The 22,813-nt window shown below is 36.5% G+C and overlaps 3 protein-coding genes across 3 annotated transcripts in view; 1 reads left to right on the top strand and 2 right to left on the bottom strand.

Annotated features, from left to right (window-relative positions):
- Positions 1 to 25: 25 nt before the first annotated feature.
- Positions 26 to 2,621, bottom strand: LOC130448012 (probable 39S ribosomal protein L45, mitochondrial). Its single transcript, XM_056785156.1, has 4 exons — positions 2,523 to 2,621; positions 2,152 to 2,469; positions 1,745 to 2,095; positions 26 to 1,696 (listed from the first exon to the last, which is right to left on the bottom strand). Exons 1-4 carry the CDS (start codon positions 2,565 to 2,567, stop codon positions 1,409 to 1,411), a joined length of 1,002 nt encoding a protein of 333 aa, XP_056641134.1. The 5' UTR covers positions 2,568 to 2,621; the 3' UTR covers positions 26 to 1,408.
- Positions 2,622 to 2,881: 260 nt separating this feature from the next.
- Positions 2,882 to 6,447, top strand: LOC130448015 (pre-mRNA-processing factor 6). Its single transcript, XM_056785159.1, has 5 exons — positions 2,882 to 3,272; positions 3,475 to 3,720; positions 3,779 to 4,250; positions 4,308 to 5,204; positions 5,258 to 6,447. Exons 1-5 carry the CDS (start codon positions 3,042 to 3,044, stop codon positions 6,217 to 6,219), a joined length of 2,808 nt encoding a protein of 935 aa, XP_056641137.1. The 5' UTR covers positions 2,882 to 3,041; the 3' UTR covers positions 6,220 to 6,447.
- A 4,293-nt stretch (positions 6,448 to 10,740) lies between these two features.
- The window catches only part of LOC130447709 (regulator of G-protein signaling loco), a 38,424-nt gene continuing 26,351 nt past the window's right edge, over positions 10,741 to 22,813 (bottom strand). The window contains exons 5-11 of the mRNA XM_056784675.1: positions 14,262 to 14,599; positions 13,644 to 13,902; positions 12,417 to 12,629; positions 12,087 to 12,360; positions 11,846 to 12,003; positions 11,549 to 11,759; positions 10,741 to 11,421 (exon numbers count right to left, since the gene is read on the bottom strand). Of these exons, the coding sequence (XP_056640653.1) occupies positions 10,919 to 11,421; positions 11,549 to 11,759; positions 11,846 to 12,003; positions 12,087 to 12,360; positions 12,417 to 12,629; positions 13,644 to 13,902; positions 14,262 to 14,599 (1,956 nt within the window). The 3' untranslated portion in view covers positions 10,741 to 10,918. The remainder of the gene's footprint in view (positions 11,422 to 11,548; positions 11,760 to 11,845; positions 12,004 to 12,086; positions 12,361 to 12,416; positions 12,630 to 13,643; positions 13,903 to 14,261; positions 14,600 to 22,813) is intronic.

Genomic DNA, 22,813 nt, shown 5'->3' on the forward strand with positions numbered 1-22,813 from the left:
CGTCAGACAGTATTATTATTATTCGATTGATGATAGCGATTCTCTGAGATGTATTCAGGGTATCTTGGAACTAATCTCCAGGGTACAGTTCAATCTATAACAACCATTAGATTAGGTACTTGTGTTATTTTAACCCACAGAATTTGTAATCGTATTTTCCCACCGGTTTGAATTTATTGATGGCTAATACTTCCTTCCGATCTCTTATTATCATTGTTTTCTAGTAGTATTTTCACTTATTTTTGTTGTCTCAATAATTTCTTCCAATAAAGTAGCATTCCGGTTCCTACAAAGTTATTCAGCTCCTTTTTTGCTAATTTATTGGGTATTTCATTTCCTTCCAATCCCTTGTATCCTTAATATTCTAATACACTGAATCATTTATTACAAAAAAGCTGGGGTGTTTCCCAAGCTTCCAGAATGATTTGTTACATGCACATATCTCCCTATCCCAATTACTCTTTCAAACAATACTTTGTCCTGTTTTCTCATTACTTATGGAAAGTTTTTTTCATAGAATCTATCCCCTATCGAAATATAAATTGCAACATGGGGTTTCAAATTACCTTCATAGCCATGTTTTCATTTCTTCTAAGCTGGTTACTCCAAGTTATAGTTCTGTAGATGTTTGAGTATGTTTTCAATTTCTGGTTGTACTGCTGGAGATGTCCTTGCCTCTACTTCCCTGATTGTGAAGCTTAGTGAACATGAAGAGATGTTACTTTTTCCCTGGTTGTACTGCCGGTGAGGCAAGAAAAGAGTTTCGATAAATAGACATTCTGGGTGTCTGCCAGCGAAGTCGGTCTTGCAAATACTGCTCTAGGAGCGATTAGGTTGGACAAGAGCAACTACCGTGGTAATATCTGTGAAACAAAATTAGATCAGCTACATTTCTTCTATGCTCTAAGCTGTCAAGTTTCTGGATCGCCTATAAGTCCTTCCTGTATTGAATTGAGCATCCTCAGGGTATGCTTTGGAATCGAGCTCCAAATGGGCGAGCCTTTTGGTCTTGAAGAGGGCTTTTGAGACTATGCCAGGACATATTCCTCTCAACCTCAACACCTAGCAAGCGATTTTACAGTTATGGTGATATTTTATGTTCAGACAGGACAAAATCTTGATCTGCAAGAGCAGCTAGCTTCAAATCCACTTCAAAATGTCTTCAAGATCTATGTTGATGAACTATTTACATATTTTTGAAACTTTGTTTCTATGTTGTCTAATACATCTTCAGACAGTAAAATCAATGCAGTTGATCTGATGGTTTGGTAAACTACTCCTTGTCGTGAAATGTCAAGATTTCTGTCTGCTTCATAAATAAATTGAAGCATATTATTTTCTTATAAAAACTACTTAATAAATACTTAATACTCTTTTATTACAAATAAAAGCATGAAATAACGAAAATTTAAGCTAAAGCGAGTTTTTCCTCTTTACTTTGTTCGATAGTTTTAACTTCTGAAACTGTTTTTTCTTTAGTTTCATTTTTCTTTTCTTCTGGTTCTTTATGCTTCTTGTATGTCAAAAGTGACGGTTCTTTGGGCGGTAACCAATCTGGAATTATTTTCGCGTGTATTCTCCATACACCGTATTGATTCGATAGATGCTTTTCAAAAACTACATATTCAAGTACGTCTTTAGCGATTATTTCACTGCCGTGCATTAATCTTCCGAATCTATCATAAATCGCCAACGTCTGAAAAGTAAAGTTAATAATTTAACTAAATTAAATGAAAGTAATTACCTGTTGGGTATGGAACCTGACGGTGATTTGTGCAAATATATTTTCCTTCGTGATAACTTCAGTACATCTAGCTTGTACCACTCTCGGTAGTTCTATATCTTTAATAAATTTCCATCGGATCGTTTTATTTTGAACGTTGTGCATAACTTCGGGATACGCTCTTTCAGTTATAACATCGATTATGTTTTCTTTATCTTGCGCAGCTAACATTTCATGCATTTTTATATAAATTTGTGAAGCTTGTTTACAAAACTGCGGAGTATCGAATTCTTCTTCGAATTGGCGAACTTTTCTAATCGCCATCATCGTTTTTGATTTTTTTTCTAAAAAACGTAAGCTTTGCATCGCTCCCTTAAAATAACGATAGATTAATAATTTAATATGAGAAATGTATTCAAAACACCAACTTGTTTAGATACTGGAGACACTTTTCCATCTCCTTCGGGCGGAACGTACGGTTCAAATACAGCACCCGTTGAATGTATAAAAAATTGTCTTTCCACCCAAGATCTAGTCGGTAATATTCCCTGTTTTTTTAATCTTTTTGCAATTTCGTCTTCTGATAAATCTTCCACTTTTTCGTGAAATTTCGGTAAATCTATAGGCATTACTTTAACTCGGCGAAGTAGTTTCCACTTTGGGTTCCAATGTTTTGTTATCCTATATCTAACTATTTCTAAATTTGCAGTATCAGGACTTGCTGCTAAGAAACCATAATGTACGTCCTAAAATATAAATAGCAACTCCTTACCCCTTTTTATTATAAAATTACACTTACCTTTAATATTCGCAACCCTAATAAACTAGTAATTCTCAGAGTCATTTTTATTAATTAAAATTTAATGAACTACTAACCTCAAAAATTTCTTCTTTTTCTATCCATGTCTTGTTTTACAGAATTATAATTCGTTGTCAAAATTAACTACCAGCTGGAAAACAACTATAGATAAGGCCAAAATACCAACTGTCATTTGTCATTATAATCTTCTGTTTTCTTTGTACCATATCTACTAGGTAAGCAGATACATATAAAATATTGATTTTACTATTTGAATAACTTGAAAATAATTTCTTTATATAGAAATGCATCACAATTATAGTAATTACAACTATAAAATATTAATCAACTAAATAATAACTATTTTCAATAAAATAAAACTACTAATTGGTAAATAGTTATCATCAAGGCTAATTAAAAAAAAGAAGATTAAGTGTCATTTGATTAATTTATATTGAGGATTTGTTATCGTATGTATATTTTTAAAATTTAAAAGGAAAGTAATGCTTATCTGTCAAAATGGCAGCAGCAGCACCACCGCAGGCATTAGTAAACCGCAATAAAAAACATTTCTTAGGTGTACCAGCTCCTCTCGGGTATGTAGCGGGTGTCGGTAGAGGTGCCACAGGTTTCACCACTCGTTCTGATATTGGTCCAGCTCGAGACGCAAACGATGTTTCGGACGATAGACATGCTCCACCAGCTGCGAAAAGAACCAAAAAGAAAGACGAGGAGGAAGAAAAAGAAGAGGTATTGTCTTAATTCAGCTTTATTTCAATACTTTAATTCCATTACATTTTTATTGTTATACTAGAAAAAACTTGATTTACATACAATAGTGTAATCTCCCTACCGAATAATTGTTTATTTTTACCTTAAAATCATATTTTAACTATTAATTATCAATGTATCAATATATAATTAATTAAAAGTATTTTATTCCATTATTTAGGAGGAGGATTTAAATGATTCAAATTATGACGAGTTCAGTGGATATGGAGGATCTCTATTTTCCAAAGATCCTTATGACAAGGATGATGCGGAGGCGGATGCTATTTATGAAGCTATCGATAAAAGAATGGATGAAAAAAGGAAAGAATATAGAGAGAAACGACTCAGGGAGGAATTAGAAAAATATCGACAAGAAAGACCTAAAATTCAACAACAATTTTCAGATTTAAAGAGAGATTTAGCACAGGTATTAATAAATTTATTACATTTTTTTTATTATTATTGTTTTATGTTGTATTTGTTAGGTAAGCGAGGAAGAATGGAAATCAGTACCAGAAGTTGGTGATGCTAGGAATAAGAAACAACGTAACCCTAGAGCAGAGAAGTTTACCCCGTTACCAGATAGCGTTTTAGCGAGAAATTTGGGTGGAGAATCAACGACGTCTCTAGATCCCAATTCAGGTTTATCAAGTATGGTACCTGGAGTAGCGACGCCTGGTATGTTGACACCGACTGGAGATATGGATTTACGTAAAATAGGACAAGCCCGTAACACTTTGATGAACGTCAAATTATCGCAAGTGTCTGATTCGGTAACTGGTCAAACGGTTGTCGATCCAAAAGGTTATTTGACTGATTTGCAATCTATGATACCTACATACGGCGGCGATATTAATGACATCAAAAAAGCTCGTCTACTTTTGAAATCTGTTAGGGAAACTAATCCGAATCATCCACCGGCTTGGATTGCAAGTGCTCGACTAGAAGAAGTTACAGGTAAATAAATTTTCACCAATATTTCAATTCATTAATTAATTTTCCTTATTATTTTAGGTAAAGTCCAAGCGGCGAGAAATTTGATAATGAAAGGTTGCGAAGTAAATCCTCAAAGTGAAGATTTATGGTTGGAAGCAGCTAGACTAAATCCCGCCGATACAGCTAAAGCGATTATAGCTCAAGCGGCTAGACACATTCCGACGTCCGTTAGAATATGGATAAAAGCAGCGGATCTGGAAACTGAAACGAAAGCTAAACGTAGAGTATTCAGAAAAGCCTTAGAACACATACCGAATTCGGTGCGTCTTTGGAAAGCGGCGGTCGAACTAGAGAACCCAGAAGATGCTCGGATTTTATTATCCAGAGCTGTGGAATGTTGTCCGACCGCCGTCGAACTTTGGTTAGCTTTGGCGAGATTGGAAAGTTACGAAAACGCTAGGAAAGTATTGAACAAAGCTAGAGAAAATATTCCAACGGATAAACAGATTTGGACAACGGCGGCTAAATTGGAAGAAGCGAACGGCAATCATCACATGGTAGAAAAGATCATAGAGAGAGCCATAACTTCACTAAGCTCGAACGGCGTTGAAATTAATAGAGAACAATGGTTTAAAGAAGCTGTTGAGAGCGAAAAGGGCGGACACATCCATTGTTGTCGCGCTATCGTTAAAGCTATAATTAGTTACGGTGTTGAACCTGAAGATCAGAAACATACTTGGATGGAAGATGCTGAGAATTGTATAAGTCAAAACGCTTTCGAATGCGCCAGGACTGTATATAACATAGCGCTAGCTACGTTCCCAGGAAAGAAATCCATATGGTTGCGAGCCGCTTATTTGGAGAAGAGTCACGGTAGCAGAGAAAGTTTGGAAAGTTTATTACAAAGAGCCGTGGCGCATTGTCCGAAGAGCGAGGTGTTATGGTTGATGGGAGCCAAAAGCAAATGGTTGGCCGGTAAGTTATAAAGCTAAAATCATTAATTTTTTTTTTAAAAATTTAATTTTTAGGTGACGTTCCCGCCGCTAGGGGTATACTGTCTTTAGCTTTCCAAGCAAATCCGAATAGCGAAGAAATTTGGTTGGCAGCCGTTAAATTGGAATCTGAAAATAAAGAATATGAAAGAGCGCGAAGACTTTTAGCTAAAGCGAGAGGTTCCGCCCCAACTCCTCGTGTTATGATGAAAAGCGCTAAATTGGAATGGTCCCTTAATGATTTAAAGGGCGCCCTCCAATTATTGGATGAAGCCTTAAAAGCGTTTCCTAATTATCCAAAATTGTGGATGATGGTTGGTCAAATACACGAACAGAAAAAGGATCTTTCAAAAGCTTTCGACGCTTACAATGCGGGTATAAAGAAATGCCCGGATTCGATATCGCTGTGGCTGTTGCTTTCCAGATTGGAAGAGAAACGAGGACTTTTGATAAAAGCTAGATCCGTTTTGGAAAAAGCTCGATTGAGGAATCCCAAAGTGGATGAATTATGGTTGGAAGCGGTGAGAGTTGAAATGAGAGCCGGTATGAAAGACATAGCGAATGCAATGATGGCCAAAGCGATACAGGAATGTCCTACTTCCGGTATACTATGGGCGGAAAGTATATTTTTGGAACCAAGACCGCAAAGGAAAACGAAATCGGTGGATGCTCTGAAAAAATGCGAACACGATCCTCATGTACTTTTAGCTGTTAGTAAACTATTTTGGTCGGAAAGGAAAATAGGTAAATGCAGGGAATGGTTCCAGAGGACGTTGAAAATCGAACCGGATTTAGGAGATGCTTGGGCATATTGGTATAGATTCGAACAACTTCACGGAACCAAGGAACAACAAGAAGAAGTTAAACAGAGGTGCATAGTAGCCGAACCTCATCACGGTGAATTGTGGTGTTTGGTATCGAAAAATATCAAAAATGTCGGTCTGAATACAGAGCAAGTTCTGAAACTCGTCGCCAAAGAACTACCCATTCCAGTGTAGATTGTGTAACGTTTATTTAAGAAATTGTAATTGAAATAATAATGTTGATAATTTGATGCAAAAGCACTTAGAAATAAGCGAAATGAATTTATTTGATTTTTCTTGTATTTGTAACAAATGTATAACCATAGAGTATGTTGTTCAATTGAAATTTGTAATTTTTTTTTAAAATATTTCAATTTTTTGTTGAAAGTATTTTGCATATCAAATACAACGTATTATATTTTGTTTGGGGAGTTTATATTAGTTTTTAGTGGTTTTCAAATGTAATTATTAAAAGTTTGCAGAATTTTTTTAATGAAACGACTTGGCACTGAATGTCCTGTAGCTAATCAGTTTGTTATCTCTTTCAATAGAGACTTCTTCTTCTCTATAACTTTACATGACCTTTCGAGGATCACAGTATTGGGATTTCAGTTATTTCAGCACATTCTATTATCTCCTTTTTTATGTGGCGGTGTCAATTTTGATTTTCTCTATCGTTTCTCCAACTTAATCTTCTCTGATTTCCTCTATTAACCTTCTATCATCTTATAATTTCCCTTCATCCTCCAATTTTTCTTCTTTTGTTATGTTTTTATAGCCATATTTTTTGTTCTAGTTCACCGAATCTTCTATCCATTGCATCTAGGGATTTCCTTCTATTTTCCTTTGTTATCATATCTTCTGGTCTCTTCCCTCCTTTATTTTACCTTTAGGTATATTCAGCACTGTTTTCACCAGTTTGTGCGTATTTCTGCTTCTGGTGTTGTTGCTACCTCCCCAATTACCCTTTCCTTCATCAATGGGGTATTTGAGTTCAGAAATGTATGTATACCGTCAGCTGGGGTAAGATTGGCCCAAATCTAAAGCTATTTTATGGTTTTATCAGCTCCATATCTTTTGACATTGATTATATTAATTTTCGATGTATCTTAATGTGTAAGCAAACATTATATCATTAAATTAAAACCATATTGAGACCCCTCAATCATTTTGCAATATTATACTGTATTTTTTTAATGTTTGGGCCTTGAATTGGCGAAACTTTGTCCCATACTTTCAAACCATATGAAACCTATGTTTAGTATTGGTTGGGTTAAACTTAGACAAGATAAAATTACCACTAGACATATTAGTTTGTGTTTTTACCTGCTTTTACTTCAAAAACATCCATGAAATGATGAGAAATGGGAACAAATGAAACGGACTTCATATTATTGAAAAAAAAAATTGTATTGTATAAAAAAAGGTATTAGTTTACATCATATTTACATACTAGTTGTCCAGTGGTGGCACATGGAACTGGTTCCTCTTTGAAGTTATTTTTGGAGGATTGATCTTCTGATAAACATCCGCTCAGTCGTAAGTCCGGCAAACTTGAGTCTTTTTTCCATTTATTCAACTATAGGTCCTTTTTCGGATAAACTAACAATTTTGCCAGGGTATTTCTGTCCATCATACTTAACCACTACAAAGTTATCAATAGCAAAATCTTCAGGTTTAAACGCAACTGGTGTTTCTTCATCATTAGGCCTATTAACAGGTATGCCTACTACTTCCTGTAATATTTCTTCCAGAACGGAAAATGTTTCGCTTTGCCCATCAGACTCTAACACCATCTCAACATCCTCTTCATCTGAAGAAGAGTTTTGTTTTTCTTCTTGGAAACTTGTGTTTTCTTTGACGCACTGGTAGAAAGTCTGTTTATCCACGGGCTGGTTTTCTGGAAGACGGTCTAGTTTTAAGGGATGGAATCCATATTTGGCAAATCCAGCCGTCAAATTGTCTCTACGCTTCTCTTCCAAACTTGCCATTAGCTCTTTTAGCAATCGTGGAAACAAATCTTTAGGGATCGTTGCAAATTTGTATCCTGAATCTGACTCTTTCCATTTGCGGAGGATGTCAAGCCACGATCTTTTCATTGGTCCAAAGAAGGCAACGTCTAATGGTTGGGTTAGATGTGTTGAATTCGGAGGGAGACAAACGAACCTTATATATTATTTTCTTCACAGAGCTTAAGCATGTGAGAAGATAAGTTATCTCCAATGATAACTTTAGGACCATCTAGATTTTTAACACCTGGTAACAATGTTGACTGGAACCAATCTTCGAAGCATACTGCATCAAACCACCCGACGTAGTTTGCTCCAGTAAGGTTCGTCTCATCGTATTTGAATATATTATTTCGGGGAACATCTGAACTTATCAAAGTAATTTTCGATGAGAGAAGCATCTACTTCGGCTCTGACCTTTTTGATATTGGAACTTATCCTACGAGTCAGATTCTCGCGTCTTTTTAAGAAGGCTTTTGTCCATTCATCACCAGGGAGATTGTTTTTGAACTGACAAATGTGGACACCCGTTTTTGTCCAAATAGCTTTTGACTGCATAACGAAAATCCATTTCAACTACAAGGAACCCATAGTCTGACATTTTAATTAAATGTTGTTCGAAAACATGCTCCTCTTCATCATTAAAGATTCTTGCACATCCTGCATTTTTTGTATGAGTCCCTTTAAATTTGTTCTTTATCGTAGATCGACGTATTCTATACCTTTTTCTGCAGCTCTTTGGGTTAAGTCACCTGACCTACTATCCCTCTAAGCACTCCTCTAACACTTCTGGTTTGTAATTGGCGTAATTTCTTGTTCCAAGAGGTTTTATTCGATTTCTCGGCATATTTCCTGCAAAAAATCCAAAAATTAGTGCTTACAATTGAAATAAAAATATTTTAAGTGGTTTTGTGTAAGAAACTGCTTATAAAATACTACTCAAGTAATATACATATCGAAAATATGAGTCTTGGGGTAACTTTGGTCCAGTCACCATTTTGGGCCAAAGCTACTCCAACTACTGGGCCAAAGTTACTTAAACTCTGGACCAAAGATGTCATGAAATAGTAAAATTGAATTATTTTGTATAAACAAAGGTAACAACAGCATTATTACACCAAAAATACTTGAAACAATTGAATATATAATATTATTATATACCTGCCTGCTAGTAGCTCTGCAAGAATTAGCGTTCACAAGTAAAAGTTGGGAGACAACAAATTTCACCACTTTCTCACAGTAAAGATGGAGCAACACTGGAGGGGTTGTGAGATATGGAACTAATCTCCCACTTCATCAACAGGTGGGTCAGTGGTGCTACCTATCCAGTAATGGGTAAACTAGGTCGATAACACATCATATGATTACAATACAGCACAGCAAAACTTTTTCTAACTTTGGGCCAATGTCCTTAAAGGGCCAATCTTACCCCAACAGACGGTATTGCTTCTTTTACTTAGTACTTCTTTCTTTTTTTAATACACCCCGTATATTAATACTGTTTATTATTTTTACAGTTAAAATTTGTCTACTTTATAAATAAATAAATTAATAAATATGAAAGTTGTACGACCCTGTATATATTTTTTATTTAATAAATTTCAATGATTAAAACAAATGTTTTTAATTTAATGAAACCAAACCTTTTTAACATCTCTCTTCCTTTAATTTTGTTGCTGTTTGATTAAAATTGCAAATATTTCCTTCAATTCACTGAAAATCTAAACTGGTATCGGGAAAATGGAAGATCCCGGATGTATACCGTGTAAAAATTAGTTGCCCTTAATATTTCCTTACCCTTTCTATGATCTTGTTACAAAATTGGTATTTTTGGTCAAATCTTGTCGATTTGTACTTAAAAGTTCGAATAATTTCATCAAATATACATTTACCCCTAATATTTCCGTACATCTCCTAGCTCTTCTGTAATCCTGATACGAAATAGGAATTTTCGGTCTAATTTTGTTGATTTGCAGTTAAATCCATCAATTTTAGCGGCTTCTAATATTTCCTTCCGTACATCTCCTCGCTCTTCTATTATCCTGTTACAAAATTGGATATTTTCATTAAAATTCATGTCGAACCAAATCGACAAAATTTGACCGAAAATTCCGATTTTGTATTAGAATAACAAAAGATACCGAGGAGGTGTACGAAAATATTAGGCGCACCGAATTTTTGGATCGTACAACCGTACATTTAAATAAATTTTTACATCATACAACCGTACTTTTTTACACTATCCCGCCGTACATCTCCTCGCCCTTCTGTTATCCTAATACAAAATCGGATTTTAGTTGAATTGATGAAATCTTCAACTACAAATCGACAAAATTTGACCGAAAAATTCTAATTTAGTAACAGGATAACAGAAGAGCGAGGAGATATACGGGAATATTAGTAGCAAGTGAAATGAAATCTTCGATCTTTTAAGTACAAATGGACAAAATTTCCAATTTTGTATCAGAATCATGGAGATGTAAGAAAATATTAGGAGGAACTAATTTTTACACAGTATACTTTCTCGTTCTTCTGTTATGATGATATAAAATCGGATTTTAGTTGAAATTGATGAATTCTTTCAAGTCTAGACCGACAAAATTTGAACCAACAAATTATGATTTAGTATTAGTCGGAGAAGGTGGTGTTAAGTAATATCATGAATTAGAGAATATAAGTAATATTGGGAGATAAAAAGAAAAACAACTTTGCAATATAAATTCTTTATTTATAGCTATTAAAAATAAATAACTATTAACAAATATACACTTATATGATATATTTAAATATTAAATATAATACTTCTCTAATACAATAATGTATCAATAAATATTAAAATTTACAGTTAAAAAATGGTTACAATGTCAACTGCGTACAACACCTTGTTATACAAAGCTGCTAGAAGCTTGTTCTAGAAACATCGCTTGTTTTCTATCTGTCCTAGAAATGTCTTTACTTTTATAAAACCCGTTCCCCCAATTAGGGGGTTTTATCGGAACTACTTTTGGTTTAGGCGGTAAAGGCGGCGGCTCAGTTACATCCTTGGACATATTTGTACTTTTCATAGACGATTGTGAAACGGGAACGGGAGCGGATCTCGAGTCTTGATACTTATTTGAAACGAAAACGTTTCTATTTTCATAATTCGATTGCAGCTCCAATTTCATATTTTTCGCCGAGGAAATTAACGGTAATTTTTCCGAATTACCAGGTACAGAAGTGTCTCCCAAATAAAATTTCGCATTACATTCCAATTCACCTCTCCTCGTTTGTTTTTCAACGTGTTCATTCTCTTTATCTTTGAGAAAATCCGGTAATTCGAAGTTGATCTCGGTCCCCCTTTGGTCCTCTATCCTCCGTTGCGCTCTAGTCAGTCCCTCGACCAGTTCTGCAATAAAAAAATTATCATCAAATAAAATAAATTACTATGAAAAGATGTTTGGAAGTGTTAATGCTACTATTTGGTATTATTTTTGTCGATTTGCCAATATATTTCATAAAAACGATTTACTTACCATCACTTTCACTGCGGGATACGTTGAATTTGTTGGCGCCGCATTTCAACTTAGCTATTAAAGGCTTTTTCATATGATCAGACATTGTCGTCTCTTCTATCCCCGCTTTATATCTACTCGTTATTTTCTTTTTCCTTTCGTGAATGCCGGAATCTCTCCTAAGAAATTTTCCTATGAATGTTGATGAATGTTCCGAACCCCAATCTTCACTCTGGAAATATAAACAATCATTACGTCTATATTTTTTCCTCCAAGATATTATAGATACAAATGTTTTTTTTTAAGTTTGATAATTACCTTAACTGATCCCCTATCAGATTTTATTGGATTGTTAGTTACAGATTCGGATTTTTCTTGTAAAATCCCCTCAAAAACCTTATTAGTGATCTCTTCCAACTTTAATTTATTACCGCTGTTACTTTTGGTAACTGAATTGGCATTGTCTTGAATGAAATCTGAAAAAGTAAATAAACAACTAGAATTCCAGAAACATCCATTAATGCAAATCGGATTCGAAAAATATCAAAAAGAAACTAACCTTCTTTATACAATACTTTCAATTTCATTCCGTCTATAGAAGTAACAGGTTGATGTAAATCTACGAGGGTGTTACCATTTAGAACAACCATTTGATCCAAATTGAATTGATATTTGTGTAGACTCGGTCTCAAAACGTCTATAATTATTTTTGTATATTTAGATCTTATGCTGATCATTTTTCTATTGGGTAAATCGAGTTTGAAGACGACTCGTTGTTCTACTGATACCTCACAGCCGGCCAACGTTTCTGAAGAATCCTCTATATTTAAACACTAAAAAAATTCAATTTAGAAAAAATTTAGATACAACTATCAAATTTCAGTATTACCTTTGAACTTTTATCTTTGTATACTTCAAAAGACGAATACTGTAATCCTCTCTTTTCTAATAATCTCTTTACTAGTTCTTGTATCGTTTCTGATTGTTTGATTTGTACAACTGTGGTGCTTCCGATACTTAGAAGAACAACCCGACACAGCGCAGTCCTAGCTCCGTTTGAAGATAATTCATCTTGACTAGTTTGTGTATGACGTATTAGATCCTAAAAATGAACAATGATTATAGATAATAGAAAAATTATAAAATTCCAATTCAATATTATTATAATTTAAAAACTTGATTAATAATCTATAATAAAACTTGTATTTTTTCTTGAAATGAATTTTTTATGATATTCATTAATCGAAAAATGATTTTAGTTAAAGACAATTTTAAAATATTTTATTTATAACCTTCTTTGATTAATTTCTAAATATCACTAAATAGTCACAGCAAAAATCCCCACAAATGTTTCATGGAGTACATATGGGCCCAAATATTAATTTTCAAATGGTATTACCATTAAAAAAAACATAATAGGAGGTACTTCCATTTTAATTTTGTTTTCTTGATCAGAAACATCCCCAAGAGGTTTAAAACTGATCCTCAAATAAGTTATTGACAATATGTTACCAATTAAAAAAGGACTAAAATGAGGTATTATCATTCTCAACTGCGTTTGTTTCACCAGAAACATCCCTAAGAAGTTTGATACTGAATTCGAAGCATCACAGACCCCAAATAAGTTATTAAAATAGTATAAGAAACAAAGAAAGCACAAATATGAGCTATTTCCACTTTAAATTTTGTTTTATAACCAAAAACATCCCCAAGAGGTTTAAAACTGATCTGATAGAACCTGAACATGATAGACTTCAAAAAAGTTACCTACTGAATGTATTAACACTGGAAAAAGCATAAATATAAAGACGTTTTTATTATTTTGCACCAGTTTCTTTTCAAATTCCGTTTGTTATCCGTATTTATTGATAGTGTAAGCTCAATACGAGATTAAAGAAAAATTATAGAAACCAAGGTGAACAGAAATACAGGTGTCAATATAGAGATCGAAAATAGTACGAAAGAAAGATCTGAAGCATCAATAATGATGAGAAACTTTTAGTAATAGTCCCATATAATTCATACTAAAAGATAAGCAGCATAAGCATTGATTTATTAAAAATCCCATCCAAAATAGTGGAAATAACTGATTATTATAAAAGTTAAGTTAACTAACCTGCGAAGAAACGGCAAGATCCAAAGATGTTAAAGACGATCCGCTGGAATGCACGTCGGTTTGATCGCATCGATCCAAATTCTTCAAATCACCCGATATTATATCATTTAATTTCCTATTATAATCGCTTTCACCACGATCTTTAGATTTCGAACGATTTTTCCTGTGCCAGGGTAAAAGAGATTTTCTTCTTCTATCTTCAGCGTTACTAACGGACTTTTTCAATTTGGTCGGCGACGATAATGGTTGTAATAGTAATCTGGAAAAGTCGTAGATGAAAAAAGGAGAAATTTATATAAGTTTCTTAAATAAGAAGATTGAATTACAAAAGGCCAACAGAGAAGAAAATAAGAAGATTGAATTGAGTTGACAGAATTAAAAATTTATTACATACAGTGTGATTCTTTAGTATTGTTTGTTTTGAATTAAATATTTTAAATAGATAATTTGAAAAGAATATTAATTTTATGCGTATTATTAATTGAAAATTAATTATTAGTATTATAATGAAATTATGCTATAAAAAATTATTATATTTTTAATTGTTAATAATTATACGAGGTGATAAAAATGTTACGTTTTTTTACGAAATATTTTATATAAAATAATGTAATTTACCTAATATCTAACGGAAGCTTATCTTCTCCATTAGTCAAACATTTCCTATAGATATCGGATCGTAAAAATCTGGGATAACTATCGAATTTCATGAGATTGAAAATTTGTTTTTGTGCCTGTAGGAACAAATCGACGTTAGCCGCGTTTATATTTTTTTCGACGCTCTGTCTAGCTTGAGCGTCGACGTTTACGGCCTCCGTAGAACCGGAATTTAGATGATGAAGATAGATACGTTGGGCTTCGTTTCTTCTTTCGTTATCAGTCGGTAAGTCTTTATATCGTTCGCAGGCCGTCCAAAAATAAATGTTTTCCGCGCTGAATTCTTTCTTCAAAAATTCCTGTCGGATACAACATTTAATTTGAAGAAAAAATAATCACGTTAAGTACAAAAAAAAGGAAACAATTTTTTTCCAATTCGTTTAAAATCAATATTTATTATAATAAATATTTTGATATTTTGTAGTTTGCATAATGAATTTTCTGTATTCAAAGATAATTTAATCTATTAATAAAACTGATTAGATTTTACGATCGTAAAATGTTGGAATGTAAAATTCGAAATGACCTTATGTAGAATGTTATAGAAATACAAGGAACGATCAAAAAATACGATTATATAAACGCTTATTAAGGATGATACATATGAGAGCTTGCAAGAAAGAAAAATACCGAAAAGAAATTATGATAGCAGATGAATAGGAAAGAATGGAAACTGCCGTGGAAAAGGGGGCCCACTTAATGACTCAACTCCAGCATATTTTACAGATAAAAACGTAGGACGGCTGATAATTTAGTAAATTTAAAGGATGTTTACAAATATTTATGAACATCCAAGAAGTGGAAATCAATTAATTGAGTACAAGGACGTGCTATCACCTACAAGGTGATTCAAAAAACGCGGCTATTCGTAGAAACGCGGGAGGATGTCAATCGGTACCCTGGTTCTTGAGAATTTACTCGATTCGAAGCACAAAAACTGTAATTCGGTGATTGTAGTGCGTAGAAAATTCTACAATGTTTGTCACTTGATGCGCCAGGTCCTCGACTAATTGAAAAATAAGTCGAGAAGTTTGAAGAGATCGGATCAACACTAGCTGAACCAAAAACCGGCATCTTGAGGTCTTCTTCAACGAGCTGTTGCTTTAAACGTCATAGATCATCATTATTTGGATTTTGAATAGTTTGAAGAGATCGGATCAACACTAGGTGAACCAAAAACCGGCGTCGGAGGTCTTCTACAACGCCCTGATGCTTTAAACGTCATAGATCATCACTATTTGGATTTTGAAGAGTTTGAAGAGATCGGATCAACACTAGGTGAACCAAAAACCGGCGACGGAGGTCTTCTTCAACAAGCTGTTCCTTTAAACGTCATAGATCATCATTATTTGGAGTTTGAATAGTTTGAAGAGATCGGATCAACACTAGGTGAACCACAAACCGGCGTCGGAGGTCTTCTACAACGCCCTGATGCTTTAAACGTCATAGATCATCGTTATTTGGTGTTTGAAAAGATCGGATCAACAATAGGTGAACCAAAAACCGGCGTCGGAGGTCTTCTTCAACAAGCTGTTGCTTTAAACGTCATAGATCATCATTATTTGGAGTTTGAATAGTTTGAAGAGATCGGATCAACACTAGGTGAACCACAAACCGGCGTCGGAGGTCTTCTACAACGCCCTGATGCTTTAAACGTCATAGATCATCATTATTTGGAGTTTGAATAGTTTGAAGAGATCGGATCAACACTAGGTGAACCACAAACCGGCGTCGGAGGTCTTCTTCAACAAGCTGTTGCTTTAAACGTCATAGATCATCATTATTTGGAGTTTGAATAGTTTGAAGAGATCGGATCAACACTAGGTGAACCAAAAACCGGCGTCGGAGGTCTTCTTCAACAAGCTGTTCCTTTAAACGTCATAGATCATCATTATTTGGAGTTTGAATAGTTTGAAGAGATCGGATCAACACTAGGTGAACCACAAACCGGCGTCGGAGGTCTTCTACAACGCCCTGATGCTTTAAACGTCATAGATCATCGTTATTTGGTGTTTGAAAAGATCGGATCAACAATAGGTGAACCAAAAACCGGCGTCGGAGGTCTTCTTCAACAAGCTGTTGCTTTAAACGTCATAGATCATCATTATTTGGAGTTTGAATAGTTTGAAGAGATCGGATCAACACTAGGTGAACCACAAACCGGCGTCGGAGGTCTTCTACAACGCCCTGATGCTTTAAACGTCATAGATCATCATTATTTGGAGTTTGAATAGTTTGAAGAGATCGGATCAACACTAGGTGAACCACAAACCGGCGTCGGAGGTCTTCTTCAACAAGCTGTTGCTTTAAACGTCATAGATCATCATTATTTGGAGTTTGAATAGTTTGAAGAGATCGGATCAACACTAGGTGAACCAAAAACCGGCGTCGGAGGTCTTCTACAACGCCCTGATGCTTTAAACGTCATAGATCATCACTATTTGGATTTTGAAGAGTTTGAAGAGATCGGATCAACACTAGGTGAACCAAAAACCGGCGTCGGAGGTCTTCTTCAACAAGCTGTTCCTTTAAACGTCATAGATCATCATTATTTGGAGTTTGAATAGTTTGAAGAGATCGGATCAACACTAGGTGAACCACAAACCGGCGTCGGAGGTCTTCTACAACGCCCTGATGCTTTAAACGTCATAGATCATCGTTATTTGGTGTTTGAAAAGATCGGATCAACAATAGGTGAACCAAAAACCGGCGTCGGAGGTCTTCTTCAACAAGCTGTTGCTTTAAACGTCATAGATCATCATTATTTGGAGTTTGAATAGTTTGAAGAGATCGGATCAACACTAGGTGAACCACAAACCGGCGTCGGAGGTCTTCTACAACGCCCTGATGCTTTAAACGTCATAGATCATCATTATTTGGAGTTTGAATAGTTTGAAGAGATCGGATCAACACTAGGTGAACCACAAACCGGCGTCGGAGGTCTTCTACAACGCCCTGATGCTTTAAACGTCATAGATCATCACTATTTGGATTTTGAAGAGTTTGAAGAGATCGGATCAACACTAGGTGAACCAAAAACCGGCGTCGGAGGTCTTCTTCAACAAGCTGTTCCTTTAAACGTCATAGATCATCATTATTTGGAGTTTGAATAGTTTGAAGAGATCGGATCAACACTAGGTGAACCACAAACCGGCGTCGGAGGTCTTCTACAACGCCCTGATGCTTTAAACGTCATAGATCATCGTTATTTGGTGTTTGAAAAGATCGGATCAACAATAGGTGAACCAAAAACCGGCGTCGGAGGTCTTCTTCAACAAGCTGTTGCTTTAAACGTCATAGATCATCATTATTTGGAGTTTGAATAGTTTGAAGAGATCGGATCAACACTAGGTGAACCACAAACCGGCGTCGGAGGTCTTCTACAACGCCCTGATGCTTTAAACGTCATAGATCATCATTATTTGGAGTTTGAATAGTTTGAAGAGATCGGATCAACACTAGGTGAACCACAAACCGGCGTCGGAGGTCTTCTACAACGCCCTGATGCTTTAAACGACATAGATCATCATTATTTGGAGTTTGAATAGTTTGAAGAGATCGGATCAACACTAGGTGAACCACAAACCGGCGTCGGAGGTCTTCTTCAACAAGCTGTTGCTTTAAACGTCATAGATCATCATTATTTGGAGTTTGAATAGTTTGAAGAGATCGGATCAACACAAGGTGAACCAAAAACCGGCGTCGGAGGTCTTCTACAACGCCCTGATGCTTTAAACGTCATAGATCATCATTATTTGGAGTTTGAATAGTTTGAAGAGATCGGATCAACACTAGGTGAACCAAAAACCGGCGTCGGAGGTCTTCTACAACGCCCTGATGCTTTAAACGTCATAGATCATCACTATTTGGATTTTGAAGAGTTTGAAGAGATCGGATCAACACTAGGTGAACCAAAAACCGGCGTCGGAGGTCTTCTTCAACAAGCTGTTCCTTTAAACGTCATAGATCATCATTATTTGGAGTTTGAATAGTTTGAAGAGATCGGATCAACACTAGGTGAACCACAAACCGGCGTCGGAGGTCTTCTACAACGCCCTGATGCTTTAAACGTCATAGATCATCGTTATTTGGTGTTTGAAAAGATCGGATCAACAATAGGTGAACCAAAAACCGGCGTCGGAGGTCTTCTTCAACAAGCTGTTGCTTTAAACGTCATAGATCATCATTATTTGGAGTTTGAATAGTTTGAAGAGATCGGATCAACACTAGGTGAACCACAAACCGGCGTCGGAGGTCTTCTACAACGCCCTGATGCTTTAAACGTCATAGATCATCATTATTTGGAGTTTGAATAGTTTGAAGAGATCGGATCAACACTAGGTGAACCACAAACCGGCGTCGGAGGTCTTCTTCAACAAGCTGTTGCTTTAAACGTCATAGATCATCATTATTTGGAGTTTGAATAGTTTGAAGAGATCGGATCAACACTAGGTGAACCAAAAACCGGCGTCGGAGGTCTTCTTCAACAAGCTGTTCCTTTAAACGTCATAGATCATCATTATTTGGAGTTTGAATAGTTTGAAGAGATCGGATCAACACTAGGTGAACCACAAACCGGCGTCGGAGGTCTTCTACAACGCCCTGATGCTTTAAACGTCATAGATCATCGTTATTTGGAGTTTGAATAGTTTGAAGAGATCGGATCAACACTAGGTGAACCACAAACCGGCGTCGGAGGTCTTCTTCAACAAGCTGTTGCTTTAAACGTCATAGATCATCATTATTTGGAGTTTGAATAGTTTGAAGAGATCGGATCAACACTAGGTGAACCAAAAACCGGCGTCGGAGGTCTTCTACAACGAGCTGTTGCTTTAAACGTCATAGATCATCGTTATTTGGTGTTTGAAAAGATCGGATCAACAATAGGTGAACCAAAAACCGGCGTCGGAGGTCTTCTTCAACAAGCTGTTCCTTTAAACGTCATAGATCATCATTATTTGGAGTTTGAATAGTTTGAAGAGATCGGATCAACACTAGGTGAACCACAAACCGGCGTCGGAGGTCTTCTACAACGCCCTGATGCTTTAAACGTCATAGATCATCGTTATTTGGTGTTTGAAAAGATCGGATCAACAATAGGTGAACCAAAAACCGGCGTCGGAGGTCTTCTTCAACAAGCTGTTGCTTTAAACGTCATAGATCATCATTATTTGGAGTTTGAATAGTTTGAAGAGATCGGATCAACACTAGGTGAACCACAAACCGGCGTCGGAGGTCTTCTACAACGCCCTGATGCTTTAAACGTCATAGATCATCATTATTTGGAGTTTGAATAGTTTGAAGAGATCGGATCAACACTAGGTGAACCACAAACCGGCGTCGGAGGTCTTCTTCAACAAGCTGTTGCTTTAAACGTCATAGATCATCATTATTTGGAGTTTGAATAGTTTGAAGAGATCGGATCAACACTAGGTGAACCAAAAACCGGCGTCGGAGGTCTTCTACAACGCCCTGATGCTTTAAACGTCATAGATCATCACTATTTGGATTTTGAAGAGTTTGAAGAGATCGGATCAACACTAGGTGAACCAAAAACCGGCGTCGGAGGTCTTCTTCAACAAGCTGTTCCTTTAAACGTCATAGATCATCATTATTTGGAGTTTGAATAGTTTGAAGAGATCGGATCAACACTAGGTGAACCACAAACCGGCGTCGGAGGTCTTCTACAACGCCCTGATGCTTTAAACGTCATAGATCATCGTTATTTGGTGTTTGAAAAGATCGGATCAACAATAGGTGAACCAAAAACCGGCGTCGGAGGTCTTCTTCAACAAGCTGTTGCTTTAAACGTCATAGATCATCATTATTTGGAGTTTGAATAGTTTGAAGAGATCGGATCAACACTAGGTGAACCACAAACCGGCGTCGGAGGTCTTCTACAACGCCCTGATGCTTTAAACGTCATAGATCATCATTATTTGGAGTTTGAATAGTTTGAAGAGATCGGATCAACACTAGGTGAACCACAAACCGGCGTCGGAGGTCTTCTACAACGCCCTGATGCTTTAAACGACATAGATCATCATTATTTGGAGTTTGAATAGTTTGAAGAGATCGGATCAACACTAGGTGAACCACAAACCGGCGTCGGAGGTCTTCTTCAACAAGCTGTTGCTTTAAACGTCATAGATCATCATTATTTGGAGTTTGAATAGTTTGAAGAGATCGGATCAACACAAGGTGAACCAAAAACCGGCGTCGGAGGTCTTCTACAACGCCCTGATGCTTTAAACGTCATAGATCATCATTATTTGGAGTTTGAATAGTTTGAAGAGATCGGATCAACACTAGGTGAACCAAAAACCGGCGTCGGAGGTCTTCTTCAACAAGCTGTTCCTTTAAACGTCATAGATCATCATTATTTGGAGTTTGAATAGTTTGAAGAGATCGGATCAACACTAGGTGAACCACAAACCGGCGTCGGAGGTCTTCTACAACGCCCTGATGCTTTAAACGTCATAGATCATCGTTATTTGGTGTTTGAAAAGATCGGATCAACAATAGGTGAACCAAAAACCGGCGTCGGAGGTCTTCTTCAACAAGCTGTTGCTTTAAACGTCATAGATCATCATTATTTGGAGTTTGAATAGTTTGAAGAGATCGGATCAACACTAGGTGAACCACAAACCGGCGTCGGAGGTCTTCTACAACGCCCTGATGCTTTAAACGTCATAGATCATCATTATTTGGAGTTTGAATAGTTTGAAGAGATCGGATCAACACTAGGTGAACCACAAACCGGCGTCGGAGGTCTTCTTCAACAAGCTGTTGCTTTAAACGTCATAGATCATCATTATTTGGAGTTTGAATAGTTTGAAGAGATCGGATCAACACTAGGTGAACCAAAAACCGGCGTCGGAGGTCTTCTACAACGCCCTGATGCTTTAAACGTCATAGATCATCACTATTTGGATTTTGAAGAGTTTGAAGAGATCGGATCAACACTAGGTGAACCAAAAACCGGCGTCGGAGGTCTTCTTCAACAAGCTGTTCCTTTAAACGTCATAGATCATCATTATTTGGAGTTTGAATAGTTTGAAGAGATCGGATCAACACTAGGTGAACCACAAACCGGCGTCGGAGGTCTTCTACAACGCCCTGATGCTTTAAACGTCATAGATCATCGTTATTTGGTGTTTGAAAAGATCGGATCAACAATAGGTGAACCAAAAACCGGCGTCGGAGGTCTTCTTCAACAAGCTGTTGCTTTAAACGTCATAGATCATCATTATTTGGAGTTTGAATAGTTTGAAGAGATCGGATCAACACTAGGTGAACCACAAACCGGCGTCGGAGGTCTTCTACAACGCCCTGATGCTTTAAACGTCATAGATCATCATTATTTGGAGTTTGAATAGTTTGAAGAGATCGGATCAACACTAGGTGAACCACAAACCGGCGTCGGAGGTCTTCTACAACGCCCTGATGCTTTAAACGACATAGATCATCATTATTTGGAGTTTGAATAGTTTGAAGAGATCGGATCAACACTAGGTGAACCACAAACCGGCGTCGGAGGTCTTCTTCAACAAGCTGTTGCTTTAAACGTCATAGATCATCATTATTTGGAGTTTGAATAGTTTGAAGAGATCGGATCAACACAAGGTGAACCAAAAACCGGCGTCGGAGGTCTTCTACAACGCCCTGATGCTTTAAACGTCATAGATCATCATTATTTGGAGTTTGAATAGTTTGAAGAGATCGGATCAACACTAGGTGAACCAAAAACCGGCGTCGGAGGTCTTCTTCAACAAGCTGTTCCTTTAAACGTCATAGATCATCATTATTTGGAGTTTGAATAGTTTGAAGAGATCGGATCAACACTAGGTGAACCACAAACCGGCGTCGGAGGTCTTCTACAACGCCCTGATGCTTTAAACGTCATAGATCATCGTTATTTGGTGTTTGAAAAGATCGGATCAACAATAGGTGAACCAAAAACCGGCGTCGGAGGTCTTCTTCAACAAGCTGTTGCTTTAAACGTCATAGATCATCATTATTTGGAGTTTGAATAGTTTGAAGAGATCGGATCAACACTAGGTGAACCACAAACCGGCGTCGGAGGTCTTCTACAACGCCCTGATGCTTTAAACGTCATAGATCATCATTATTTGGAGTTTGAATAGTTTGAAGAGATCGGATCAACACTAGGTGAACCACAAACCGGCGTCGGAGGTCTTCTTCAACAAGCTGTTGCTTTAAACGTCATAGATCATCATTATTTGGAGTTTGAATAGTTTGAAGAGATCGGATCAACACTAGGTGAACCAAAAACCGGCGTCGGAGGTCTTCTACAACGCCCTGATGCTTTAAACGTCATAGATCATCACTATTTGGATTTTGAAGAGTTTGAAGAGATCGGATCAACACTAGGTGAACCAAAAACCGGCGTCGGAGGTCTTCTTCAACAAGCTGTTCCTTTAAACGTCATAGATCATCATTATTTGGAGTTTGAATAGTTTGAAGAGATCGGATCAACACTAGGTGAACCA

This window comes from Diorhabda sublineata, chromosome 8 (assembly GCF_026230105.1).
Source record: "Diorhabda sublineata isolate icDioSubl1.1 chromosome 8, icDioSubl1.1, whole genome shotgun sequence".
Classification (NCBI taxonomy): domain Eukaryota; kingdom Metazoa; phylum Arthropoda; class Insecta; order Coleoptera; family Chrysomelidae; genus Diorhabda; species Diorhabda sublineata.